This window comes from Muscardinus avellanarius, assembly GCF_963383645.1.
Source record: "Muscardinus avellanarius genome assembly, chromosome: 16".
Taxonomy (NCBI): Eukaryota; Metazoa; Chordata; class Mammalia; order Rodentia; family Gliridae; genus Muscardinus; species Muscardinus avellanarius.
The window spans coordinates 24,948,169-24,960,854 of NC_137802.1; the positions used below are offsets into that span (position 1 = coordinate 24,948,169).

General features: G+C 43.2%; 1 protein-coding gene across 2 annotated transcripts in view; it reads right to left on the bottom strand.

Moving 5' to 3' along the window:
- Nucleotides 1-870: 870 nt before the first annotated feature.
- Nucleotides 871-12,686, bottom strand: part of TAOK1 (TAO kinase 1) — a gene marked incomplete at both ends in the record, with an annotated part of 82,753 nt that continues 70,937 nt past the window's right edge. For both annotated transcript variants that reach the window (XM_080713468.1, XM_080713467.1), the window contains 2 exons: nucleotides 871-1,332; nucleotides 12,266-12,448. In XM_080713468.1, the coding sequence (XP_080569594.1) occupies nucleotides 871-1,332; nucleotides 12,266-12,448 (645 nt within the window). The remainder of the gene's footprint in view (nucleotides 1,333-12,265; nucleotides 12,449-12,686) is intronic.

Sequence of the window (12,686 nt, forward strand, 5' to 3'; positions counted from 1 at the left end):
AGGAGGAGATATCACAGTATAAGCAACAAAATGTCAGGATACAGGCTTCATCTCCTTAACTCTGCTGCTGAACATGCCTACCAAAAGAAATTTCCCACCTTCCTGGTCTTCTACTCTGAAGGCTGACAGGTTTGTTAATACAACTTCTGATCTCCTTAAGCAACTCCATCTTACTGGGACTCAAAAAAAGGCACAACTGAATGGACAAAAATCATTGACAAACTTATGAAGCATTCAGAAAAAGAACTATGTTATTTTCTATCATCTGAGAAGGTCAATACAATCCTTTAGTGTTTGTGGATTTCTGCTTTTTTACTCCAAATGAGGCTGAGAAGTCAGACCAATTTAATAAAGAAAATACCCTGGTGAGGGAGGTGCAAGTGTGTTCTAATAACAGTTTGTTTCAGCATATGCTGCCTGTTGTCAGTGGCTGGTAAGAACTAGAATGGAATATGGAGGAAGGCTTTATATCTCCTCACAAACTTGTAAGATATGGACACCCTGAATGACTTAAGCCCTTGCTGCATTTTATTTTTGCAGTGATCAGAAAATACCCCCTCTATTTAGCCAATTTCTTTTTACCACGTGCATATTTAATATCAGCTCCCCCTTTCAAATTTTCCTCAAATGTACACACACACACACACACACACACACACACACACACACACACACACACACTCCCGGCAGCCAAATACTATGACATCCCAATTAGTAAACACAAAACAGAACGCTTTACAAAAATGAATAAAATATACCATATGCACTCAGCTTCCACACTGCAGTACCCAAGTGAGGAGGCTGCTATGATGATGTCTGTAGGCAGTTTCTTTTGGCAGACAGCTCCAGAGGAATTGCCACTCTCAATGATTATGTATAAGACATGTGTGACCCATTGGATATTTGTGAAGTGACACTCGTGCTTCTGCTCATGCCCTGCTCTGTCCGTCCCCCAGAAGCTGTCCGCCTCAGAGCCTGGGGGCTATTGCGGACTCCCATACTGCTACCTCGAGGTACCCCTTGCATTGGCCCCGAGGGGTGACCCCATGGCTGGGGTCCACCTTGCATGGGATGGCCCCATGCTTGTGGTGGGCCACCCATGGGATGACCCCAGTGAGGTCCTGGACCCCCAGTAGGATTGTGAGACCAACCAGAAGCTCCTGGATAGCTGTGGCTGAATGCCTCAGGGGAAAGGTTAGAAAGGACCATGTTACTAAAACCTAGTCTCATGCTTTCAGAGTCAAACGCTTCAATTTCTCTGGCTTGTCTTTCCAACAGGCTTCGTATTCGTTCTGTGCGTTCATTTTGCAAAGCCAACATTTCTTCTTCAATCTGTTGGGAGTTGAGGGAAAAAGGAAAAAATAAAGCCAATTTATTTATTTATTTACTATTATTATTATTTTTGCAGTACTGGTGATGGAACCCAGAGGCATTCTACCTCCAAGCTACATCCCCAGCCCTATTTTTATTCTTTAATTTTGAAACAGGGTCCCACTGACTTGCAAAGGGTTTCACTAAGCAGCTGAGGCTGGCTTCGAACCTGCGTGATCCTCCTGTGTCAGCTTCCCAAATGCTGGGATTACAAGCGTGCACCACCATGCCCAGACATTTTTAAGAAATTGATAAACTAAGGCCGGGCGTGGTGGCACATACTTATAATCCCCGTGCTTGGGAGGCTGAGACAGGAGGATCGCACAGGTTCGAAGTAAGCCTCAGCTACTTAGGCTCTCAGCAACTTAGTGAGAGCCTGTTTCCAAGTAAAATATAAAAGTTAGGTCTGGGAGTATAGCCTGGAGGTGGAAAGCCTCTGGGTTCCACCCCTAGTACCACCAAAAAAATAAAAAAATAAAATAAAAATAATAAAAATTAAATTAAATTAAATTAAATTGATAAACTAAACCGGACATGGTGGCGCACGCTTGTAATCCCAGCATTTGGGAGGCTGAGACTGGAGGAGGATCGTGGTTCGCGGACAGCCTCAGCTATTTAGTGAGGCCCTTCGCAACTCAGTGAGATTCGGTTTCAAAATAAATAATAAGCCGGGCGTGGTGGCGCACACTTGTAATCCCCGTGCTTGGGAGGCAGAGACAGGAGGATCACGCAGGTTCGAAGCCTGCCGCGCGCGCTGGCTTAGGAGACCCTGTTTCCAAATAAAAATGTAAAAATAGGTCTGGGAGTATAGCCCGGAGGTAGAAGTGCTTCCAGGAACCCCAGTACCACCACACACACAAAAAAATAAATAAATAAATAAATAAAATAAAAAAAATAAAAAATAGGGCCAGGGCTGTAGCTTGGAGGTCAAATGCCCCTGGGTTCCATCCCCAGACCCCCCCCCCAACACACACACAAATAAAATAAAATAAAGAAGCAATTAATTATACACTCCCAGCCCTATTTTTTTAATTTTGAAACAGAGTCTTGCTATGTTGCTGAGACTGGCCTCAAATGTGCAATCAGAAAAAGAACTCCTAGCTGGGAGTGGTGGTGCATGCTTGTAATCCCAGCATTCGGGAGGCTGAGACCTGAGGATGGTGGTTTGCGGATAGCCTCAGCTACTTGGTGAGGCCCTCTGCAACTCAGTGAGACCCGGTTTCAAAATAAAGAGTAAAAAATAGGGCAGGGGGTGTAGCTCAGAGGTCGAATGCCCCTGGGTTCAATCCCCAGACCCCCCCCCCACACACACACAAAAAAAAAAAAAAAAAAAAAAGAAAAAGAACTCCTGTCTCAGCTTTCCAAGTACTAGAATTACAGACATGTGCCTGGCATAAAATTAAGTTCTTAAAAAATCAAAAGTAGCTGGGCGTGGTGGCACACGCTTGTAATCCCCACACTTAGGAGGCTTAGGCAGGAGGATCACACAGGTTCAAAGCCAGCCTCAGCTACTTAGTGAGGCTGTCAGGAACTTAATGAGACCCTGTTTCCACATAAAATATAAAAATAGGTCTGGGAGAATAGCCTGGAGGTAGAAAGCCCCTGAGTTCCACCCCCAGCACCACCAAAAAAACCCCCCAAAAAACCAAAAAAACAAAAACAAAAAAAAACCCAAAACAAAAAAAGTAATAAATACCTGCTAGTAAGGTAATAAAGCAATTATCATTCAATGGCTGCTAAATCTATAGAATAAAAGTTATTGGAAAACAAAAACAAGTGAGGGGAAATTAGCTTTATCAGATACCATTAATGTCACTCTAATAAAATTTTTTTTGTGTGTATAGGAAAAAATATTAGTGAAACAAATAGAATGAAGATCCTATTTTGTAGAGTTTTTTTTTTTTTTTTTGTAATGAGGATTGAACCCAGGGACAACTGTACCTCTGAAGCTATACTCCCAGCCCTTTCTACTTATTTTTTGTATTTTGTTTTACTGTGGTATTGGGGATTGAGCCAATGGACTTTCTACCCTTGAGCTACATAGCCAACCCTATTTATTCTCACTAGGTTGCTGAAAGTCTCACTTTGTTGCTGAGGCTGTCCTTAAACCCATGATCCTCTTGTCTCAGCCTCCTAAGTACTGGAATTGCAGGTGTGTACCAGCATGCTCAGCTTCTTTTTTATTTATTTATTTATTTTGGTGGTGCTAGGGGTGGAACCCAGAGGCTTTCTACCTCTGGGCTATACTCCCATACCTTTTTTAAAAATATTTTATTTGGAAACAGGGTCTCACTAAGTTGCTGAGAGCCTCACTAAGTAGCTGAGGCTGGCTTCGAACCTGTGCAATCCTCCTGTTTCAGCCTCCCAAGCACGTGCCACCATGCCTGGCTCAGCTTGTATTTATTACTGCTGTGTGCGCACGCGCGTGTGTATGTGTGTTACTGGGGATGAAACCCAAAGGCATTCTACACTCCAGTACTGTTTTATTTTTTGTTTTGAAATAGAGTCTTGCAGGGTTAATGAGAATCTCATTAATTGCTGAAGCTGTCCTCAAACCTATGATGCTTCTGCCTTTGCCTCCCAAGTACTGGGATTACAGGCATGTGCCACCACGCCCAACTTTTATTTCAAAACTGGGTGTTGTAAGTTGGTGAGGCTGGCCTCAAACCTGTGATCCTCTTGTCTCAGTTTCCTTCTTGGCCGATTTTTTTGTTTTTTGGTGGTGGTACTGGGATTGAACCAAAGATGGGGAGTTCTATCTCTGGGCTACACCCTGAGCTCCCTTTTTTGGTAGTAGTAGGGAATGAAGTTGGGCATTCTACCTCTGAGCTATATTCCCTAGCCCAATTATTCACTTATTTATTTAATTTTTATGGTACTGGGGGAACCAGGGGCATTCTATCTCCAAGCTTCACCCCACCGGCCCTATTTTTATTGTTTATTTTGAAACAGGGTCTCACTAAGTTGTGGAGGGCCTTACTAGATAGCTAAGTTGGCCAAGAACCTGTGATTCTTCTGTCTTAGCCTCCCAAAGTACTGAGATTACAAGCGTGCACCACCATGGCTGGCTAAATGATTTATTTACTTTTTGTTGTACTGGAGATTGAACCCAGTGGTATTCTACCTCTGAGCTACACTGCCAGCCCTATATTATTTTTTATTTTTATATAGGGTTTGACGAGGTTGATAGGAGGAGTCTTACTATGTTGGACTGCCCCAGAATCTGTGATCCTCATGTCTCAGCTTCCCAAGTACTGGAATTACAAGTGTACACCACCATGCCCAGCTTATTTTTTTTTTTTTTTTGAGGTACTGGGGATGGAATCCAGGCGGCATTCTACCTCCAAGCTACACCCCTAGCCCTATTTAAAAAAAAATTCCTTATTTTGAAACAGGGTCTCTAGCCGGGCGTGGTGGCACACGCTTGTAATCCCAGCATTTGGGAGGCTGAGACCAGAGGATCACAGTTCGTGGACAGCCTCAGCTACTTAGTGAGGCCCTCTGCAACTCAGTGAGACCTGGTTTCAAAATAAAGAATAAAAAATAGGGCAGGGGATGTAGCCCGGAGGTCAAATGCCTCTGGGTTCCAACCCCAGACCCACCAAAAAAAAAAAAAAAAAAAAAAAAAAAGAAACAGGATCTCACTAAATTTCAAAGGGCCTCACTAAGTAGCTGAGGCTGTCCTTGAACTGCTGGATCCTTTTTTTTTTTTTTTTTTTTTTTTTGCAGGTCTGGGGATTGAACCCAGAGGCATTTGACCTCTGAGCTACAACCCCTGCCCTATTTTCATTCATTATTTTTTGAAACAGGATCTCACTAAGTTACGAAGGGCCTCACTAAGTAGTTGAGGGTGTCTGCGAACCACGATTCTTTGGTCTCAGCCTCCCAAATGCTGGGATTACAAATGTGCGCCACCACGCCCAGTTACTGGGCGATCTTTCTATTTCAGCCTCTCAAATGCTGGGATTACAAGTGTGAGCCACCATGCTTGGCTCCCTGCTTATTTTTATTTTAAAATATTTTCCTAAATTGCTAAGGCTGGCCTTGAACCTGTGATCCTATTGTCTCAGCCTCCCAAATACTAGTACTAGGATTACAAGTATATGCCACGACATCCAGCACTCCAAGCCCTTTTTTTTGTTGTTGTTTTGAAACAGGGTCTTGCCAGACTGCTGAGAGCTTCAATACAATGCTGAGACTGGATTCATACCTGTGCTCCCCCTGTCTCAGCCTCCCGAATACTGGGATTACAAGTGTGTACCACATGCCCAGAGTTTGTGACTCCCCCTCACCCCATACTGGGGATTGAACCCAGGGGCATTCTACCTCCACGCTATACCCCCAGACCTATTTTTATTCTTGATTTGGAAACAGGTTCTCACTGAGTTACAAAGGACCTCCCTAAGTATCTGAGGCTGTCCGTGAACCCCGATCCTCCCATCTCAGCCTCCCAAATGCTGGGATTACAAGTGTGCGCCATCATGCCCAGCTGAGTTTGTGGTTTTTAATGCAGTACAGGGACTGGAGTATAGCTCAGTGTGAAAGCACCTGCCTAACACATGCAAGGACCTAGGTTTGATCCACTGCCAAAAAAATAAAGGAGGATTTTTTTTTTTTTTTTTTTTTGCTGGTATAGGGGATTGAACCCAGGGGCAGTCTACTGCCAAGCTACACACTTAATCTTTTTTGTTTTAAAAAAGGGTATTGTTGGGTGGTTGAAGCTGTTCTCCAGCCTGTGATCCTCCTGATTCAGCCTCCAAAGTACTGGGGTTACACATGTGAGCCACCATACTGGGTGTGGGGATACATTTTAATGCAGGATAAAACAGTAGCTAATTCAATGGAAGAAGAGATTAAACAAATAATACTAGAGTATTGGCCAACCATCTAGAAGATAAACGCATATCCTCATCTTATGCCATGTATGAAAGAATATTCTAGAAGAACAAAAGCCTCAAGTGTAAAACAAAAGTCTATGATCATTCCCTCCCCAAAAAGAGAGACTAGCACATGCACAGTACACACCCCAAATCCCGGTATTTGGGAGACTGACACAGAATAATCACAGGTTAATGGCCAACCTCAGCAACTTAGCAAGACCCTCTGTAACTTAGTGAGACCCTACTTTAATTAACTAATTAATTAATTTTTTTGCGGGTCTGGGATGGAACCCAGGGGCATTCAACCTCCGAGCTACACACCTGCCCTATTTTTTATTCTTTATTTTGAAACTGGGTTTCACTGAGTTGCAGAGGGCTTCACTAAGTAGCTGAGGTTGTCCACAAACCTCAATCCTCCGGTCTCAGCCTCCCGAATGCTAGGATTACAAGCGTGTGCCACCACGCCCAGCTGAGACCTTATTTTAAAATAAAAATAAGCTGCATGCGGGTACATGCATGTAATCCTAATACTTGAAAGCGGAGACAGGAGGATCCCAGGTTTGAAGACAGCCTCAGCAAGTAGTAACACTCTCATCAGCCTGTTTCAAAATAAAATAAGGCTGAGAAGATACCTTGGAGGTGGAACACCTTTGGGTTCAATCCCCAGTACCACTGAACAAATGAATGAATGAATGAGTGAACAAAATAATGAAGGAACAAACAAGGATGTGGGTACAGCTCTGAGTTCAATCTCTAGCACCAGGTGGGCGGGGAATAGGAATAGGTATGTAGCTCAGAGGTATAATGTACCTAGGTACAATCAATTATCATAAAAATATATAAACAAACAGCCAGGCATGGTGGCGCACACTTGTAATCCCTGCGCTTGGGAGGCTGAGACCGGAGGATTGCACAGGTTCGAAGTCAGCCTCAGCTGGCTTAAGAGACCCTGTTTCCAAATAAAATATAAAAAATAGGTCTGGGAGTGTAGCCCAGAGGTAGAAGGCTCTTGGGTTCCATCTCCAGTACCACCCAAAACAAACAAAACAAAAACAACAACAACAAAAACACATACACACACACATAAAATAAATTTTTAAAAAGCTGAGAACTGAGCAGGGTATAGTGGTGCACACTTGTAATCCCAGTACTTGGGAAGGTGAGACAGGAGGATCACAGTTCGAGGACAGCCTCAGGTACTTAGTTGAGAACTTTATACAGGATAATCAGATTAACAATATCTGAATCTACTGGTTACTATTAATATTACTTTAAAAAGATCTAGACATTACATAAGGCCAGGCGTGGTGGTGCACACTTGTAATCTGAGCATTCAGGAGGTGGAGATCAGAGGATCACAGTTCACAGACAGCCTCAGCTACTTTGCGAGGCCCTTAGCAACTCAGCGAGACCCTGTTTCAAAAATAAAAAGAATAAATTATAGGGTTGGGAGTGTAGCATGGAAGTACAATGTCCCTAGGTTCCATCCCCGGTACTGCAAAAATAAAAATAAAAATATCTAGATATTACGTTATAAACCTTTTTTTTAGCCGGGCTTGGTGGCGCATGCTTATAATCCCTGCACTTGGGAAGCGGAGACAGGAGGATTCACGCTGGTTTGAAGCCAGCCCCGCTGGTTTAAGAGACCCTATTTCCAAAAATAAATAAATAAATAAATAAATAAATAAATAAATAAATAAATAAATAAATGTATAAAATAGGTCTGGGAGTGTAGCCCAGAGGTAGAAGGGCTTCCAGGAACCCCAGTCCCACCAAAAGCAAAACAAATAAACAAACAAACAAACAAAAAAAAACAAAAAAACTTTTTTTTAAGGGAGTACTGTTCCATTGACATGATTAGTCTACAATATTGCTTGCGTGTGTGTGTGGTAGTGCTGGAGATTGAACCAAGGGCCTTGTGCATGCAATGTAAGCACTCTACTACTGAGCTAGACCTCCAGCCTGTCATCATACATCTCTCTTGTGTTGTGTGATGCTAGGGATTGAACTCAGGAATGTTCTACCTCTGAGTTACACCCCCAGCCCTATTTTATTTTTTGTGGTGCTGGGGATAGAACCTAGGTCATTCTACCTCCAAGTTATACTCCCAGCCCAATTTTATTCTTTTATTTTGAAACAGGGTCTCACTAAGTTGCATGGCTGGCCATGAACCTATGATCCTCCTATCTCATGCCTCCCAAATAATGGAATTACAACTGTGTGCCACCATGCCCATCTTAGAAATGGTTTAGAAAGGCCTTTAATGAGCTGGGCCTGGTGGCTCACACTTATAATCCCAATACTTGGGAGGCTGAGACAGAAGGATCACACAGGTTCAAAGCCAGCCACAGCTAGTGAGACTCTCAGCAACTTAGACCCTGTTTCCAAATAAAGTATAAAATAGGTCTGGGAGTGTAGCACGGAGGTAAAAAAAGCCTCTGGGTTCCACCCCCAGTACCACACACAAACACACACACAGTCATTTAATATGAAAGTTGAAGGAGAATGTAGATTAAACATGAATTTTTCTAAGGAAAAGATACCAAGTTGTGGTAATTTCTCAGTTTTAGAATTATGGAAAAATTTTTTGGTTTTGATTATCATGAGTGGAAAATAAGACCATACCTAATGTATTTATTAGCACTGTTTACCACGAACCACTAGGTGGAGCTAAAATTATATTTAATACTTTCAAAACATATTTTTCACAAAACTATTTCTTTTCCTTTTTTTGTGGTACTGGGGGCGGAACCCAGAGGCCTTCTACCTCCGGGCTATACTCCCAGACCTATTTTATATTTTATTTGGAAACAGGGTCTCACTAAGTTGCTGAGAGCCTCACTAAGTAGCTGAGGCTGGCTCTGAATCGGTGTGATCCTCCTGTCTCGGCCTCCCAAGTGCGGGGATTACAAGCGTGCGCCACCACGCCTAGCATCACAACACTATTTCTAAAATATCATAGAAGTTTTCCTTTTACAGATAATTCTAAAGTGAAAGAGAAAAGAATTTTATTTTTTAAATTTTATTTAATTAGCCAGGTGTGATGATACACTTTTGTAATACCAGCATTTGGGATGCTGAGACAAGAGGGTCGCAGTTCGTGGACAACCTCAGCTATTTACTAAGGCCCTTTACCACTCAGTGAGACCCTGATAAAGAACAGGGTGCATGCTTGTAATCCCAGCATTCGGGAGGCGGAGACTGGAGGATCGTGATTGGTGGACAGCCTCAGCTACTTAGCGAGGCCCTTCACAAGTCAGTGAGACCCCGTTTCAAAAACTAAAAACTAAGCTGGGCATGGTGGCACATGTTTGTAATCCCAGTACTTGGGAGGCTGAGACAGGAGGATCACACAGGTTCAAAGCCAGCCTCAGCTACTTAGTGAGGCTCTCAACGATTTAGTGAGACCTTGTTTCCAAATAAAATATAAAATAGGTCTGAGAGTGAAGCCGGAGGTAGAAGGCCCCTGGGTTTCACACCCAACACCCCCCCCCCCCACCACACACACACAAAAGGGCTGGTAGCTCGGAGGTAGAATGCCCCAGCACCCCCCCCCCCCAACACACACACAAAGGGCTGGGCATATAGCTCTGAGGTTCCAACCTTAGTACTGTAAAACAAAACAAAATTTTATTTATTTAATTATTTATTTTAGTGGTACTGGAGATTGAACTCAGGGGCATTCTACCTGAGTTATACCATGAGCCCTATTTTATTTTGAAATTAAGTTGCTTCATTAAGGTGCTGAGGCTGGCCTGAAACCTATACTCCTCCTGGTCTTATCCTCCCAAGTACTAGGGTTATAGCATGTCCAACTCAGGAAAAGATTATTTTTTGTGGTACTGAGAGTGAAACCCAGGGGCCTTCTATCTCCAGGCTATATTCCCAGACCTATTTTATATTTTATTTGGAAACAGTGTCTCACTAAGTTATTGAAAGGCTCACTAAGTAGCTGAGGCTGGCTTCCAGCCTTTATGATCCTCCTGTCTCAGCCTCCCAAGTGCAGGGATTACAAGTGTGTGCCACCACACCTGGCTTCAGGAAAGAATTTTAGAATGAACTGTATGTTTGTTTGTGGTACTGGAGATAGAACTCAGGGGAATTTTATTTCTGAGCTATACCTCCAGCCCTACTTTTTATTCTTTATTTTGAAACAGGGTCTCACTGAATTGTGGAGGGCCTAAGAACTAGCTGAGGCTGGTGGCGAACCGTGATCCTCCTGTTTCAGCCTCCCAAATGCTGAGATTACAAGGGTGTGCTACCATTGCCTGGCTCCTATTTATCTTTTATTTGAAAACAGGAACTAAGTTGCTGAGTCTGGGCTTAACCCTGAAATCTTACTGTCTCAGACTCCCAAGTACTGGGATTACAGGTGCATGCCACCATTCCTGGCTATATGAGTTTTATTTATTTATTTATTTTTTGGTATTGGGGACTGAATCGGGAAGCTTTCTACTGCCAGATATAAAAGTTGGAGCCGGGCGTGGTTGCGCACACTTGTAATCCCAGCATTTGGGAGGCTGAGACTGGAGGATCACAGTCAGCCTCAGCTACTTAGTGAGGCACTGTGCAACTTAGTGAGACTCTGTTTCAAATAAAGAATAAAAAACGGGGCAGGGGGGCCAGCTGTGGTGGCGCACGCTTGTAATCCCTGCGCTTGGGAGGCGGAGACAGGAGGATTGCACAGGTTCGAAGCCAGCCGTGCACGCTGGCTTAGGAGATCCTGTTTCCAAATAAAAATGTAAAAATAGGTCTGGGAGTGTAGCCCGGAGGTAGAAGAGCTTCCAGGAACCCCAGTACCACCAAAAAAAAGGGGGGGGGGCAGGGGGTGTAGCTTGGAGGTCAAATGCCCTTGGGTTCCATCCATAGACCCACACACACACACAAAAAAAAATAAAGTTGGAGCTGGGCATGGTGATGCATGCTTGTAATCCCAGTACTTGAAAGGCTGAGACAGGAAGATCATAGGTTCCAGGCCAGCCTCAGCTACTTACTGAGACCTTGCCTGGAGGCATAGCTCAGAGGAAGAATGCCCTAGATTCCATCTTCAATACCATACAATGAATAAATAAACAAAAAGGAGGAAGGAAGGCCCAACTCCTTTATTTATTTTGAAATGGGGTCTTTCTGAGTAACTAAGGCTGGCCATAAACCTGATCCTCCTGTCTCTAAGTACTGGAATTATAGATATTCATCACCATACCCATCTCCAACTATCTATCTACCTACCTTCCTTCCTCCTTCTCTTCCTTCCTATCCCAGCATTTGGGAGGCTGAGACAGGAGAATAGCGGTTCGCAGGCAGACTTAGCTACTTAGCGAGGCCCTTTGCAATTTAGTAAGATTCTGTTTCAAAATAAAGAATTAAAAAAAAAAGAAAAAAAAAAGAAAAGAAAAAATAGAGCTGGGCATGGTGGTGCACACTTGTAATCCCAGCATTTGGGAGGCTGAGACTTGAGTATCCCGGTTTGTGGGACAGCCTCAGCTATTTATTGTGAGGCCCTCTACAACTTAGTGAGACCCTGTTTCAAAATAAAGAATAAAAAATAAGGCAGGGGGTGTAGCTTGGAGGTTGAATGCTCCTGGGTTCCACCCCCAGACCCGCAAAAACAAAAAACCCCACAAAAAACAAAATCCTTAGTACCAGAACAACAACAACACTACCAAACTAGAATTGAAGAAATATGTTATAAAAAAAAAAAATTGAGCCAGGCATGGTGGTGCACACTTGTAATCCCAGGACTTGGGAGGCTAAAACAGGAGGATCACGCAGGTTCGAAGCCAGCCTCAGCTACTTAGACCCTCAGCAACTTAGTGAGACCCTGTTTCTAAACAAAATATAAAATAGGTCTGGGAGTGTAGCCCAGAGGTAGAAGGTCCTGAGGTTTCATCTCCACTACCACAAAAGAAAAAGAAAATAATTGAATGTAAACTTTTAAATGTAAATACCTATTTATAAAACCCTTTTGATAAAAGCAAATACTGTAACAATTATTCTTCTTCTATTATTTGTACCTTTTGTTCTAAAAGTGCTCTGCGGAGGGAGACCCTCTGTTCAAGCTCCCGAAGTTCTCGATCATGTTGTGCCTCTGCTTGCATCTTGATTTTGCTCTGATATGCATTCAATAGCTCCAGTTCCTGCTGCAGCTGCATCTTCAAAACCTGGCACTCTGCTTCCTGTGCTTCATCCAAACGCAGCTGAGAGAAAAAGAAAAGAGATGTATACTACTATGGGCTATCTATCCATGACCTATGGAAAGGAGGACGAATGACAGAAAACAGACTACTCTTTTTGTGTGTGGTACTGGGAATGGAACACAGGGGCATACTACCTCTGAGCTACGTTCTCAGCCCTATTTTTATTCTTTTATTTTGAAACAGGTTCTCACTGAGTTGCAAAGGGCTAAGTAGCTGAGACTGTTTGCAAACTGCTATC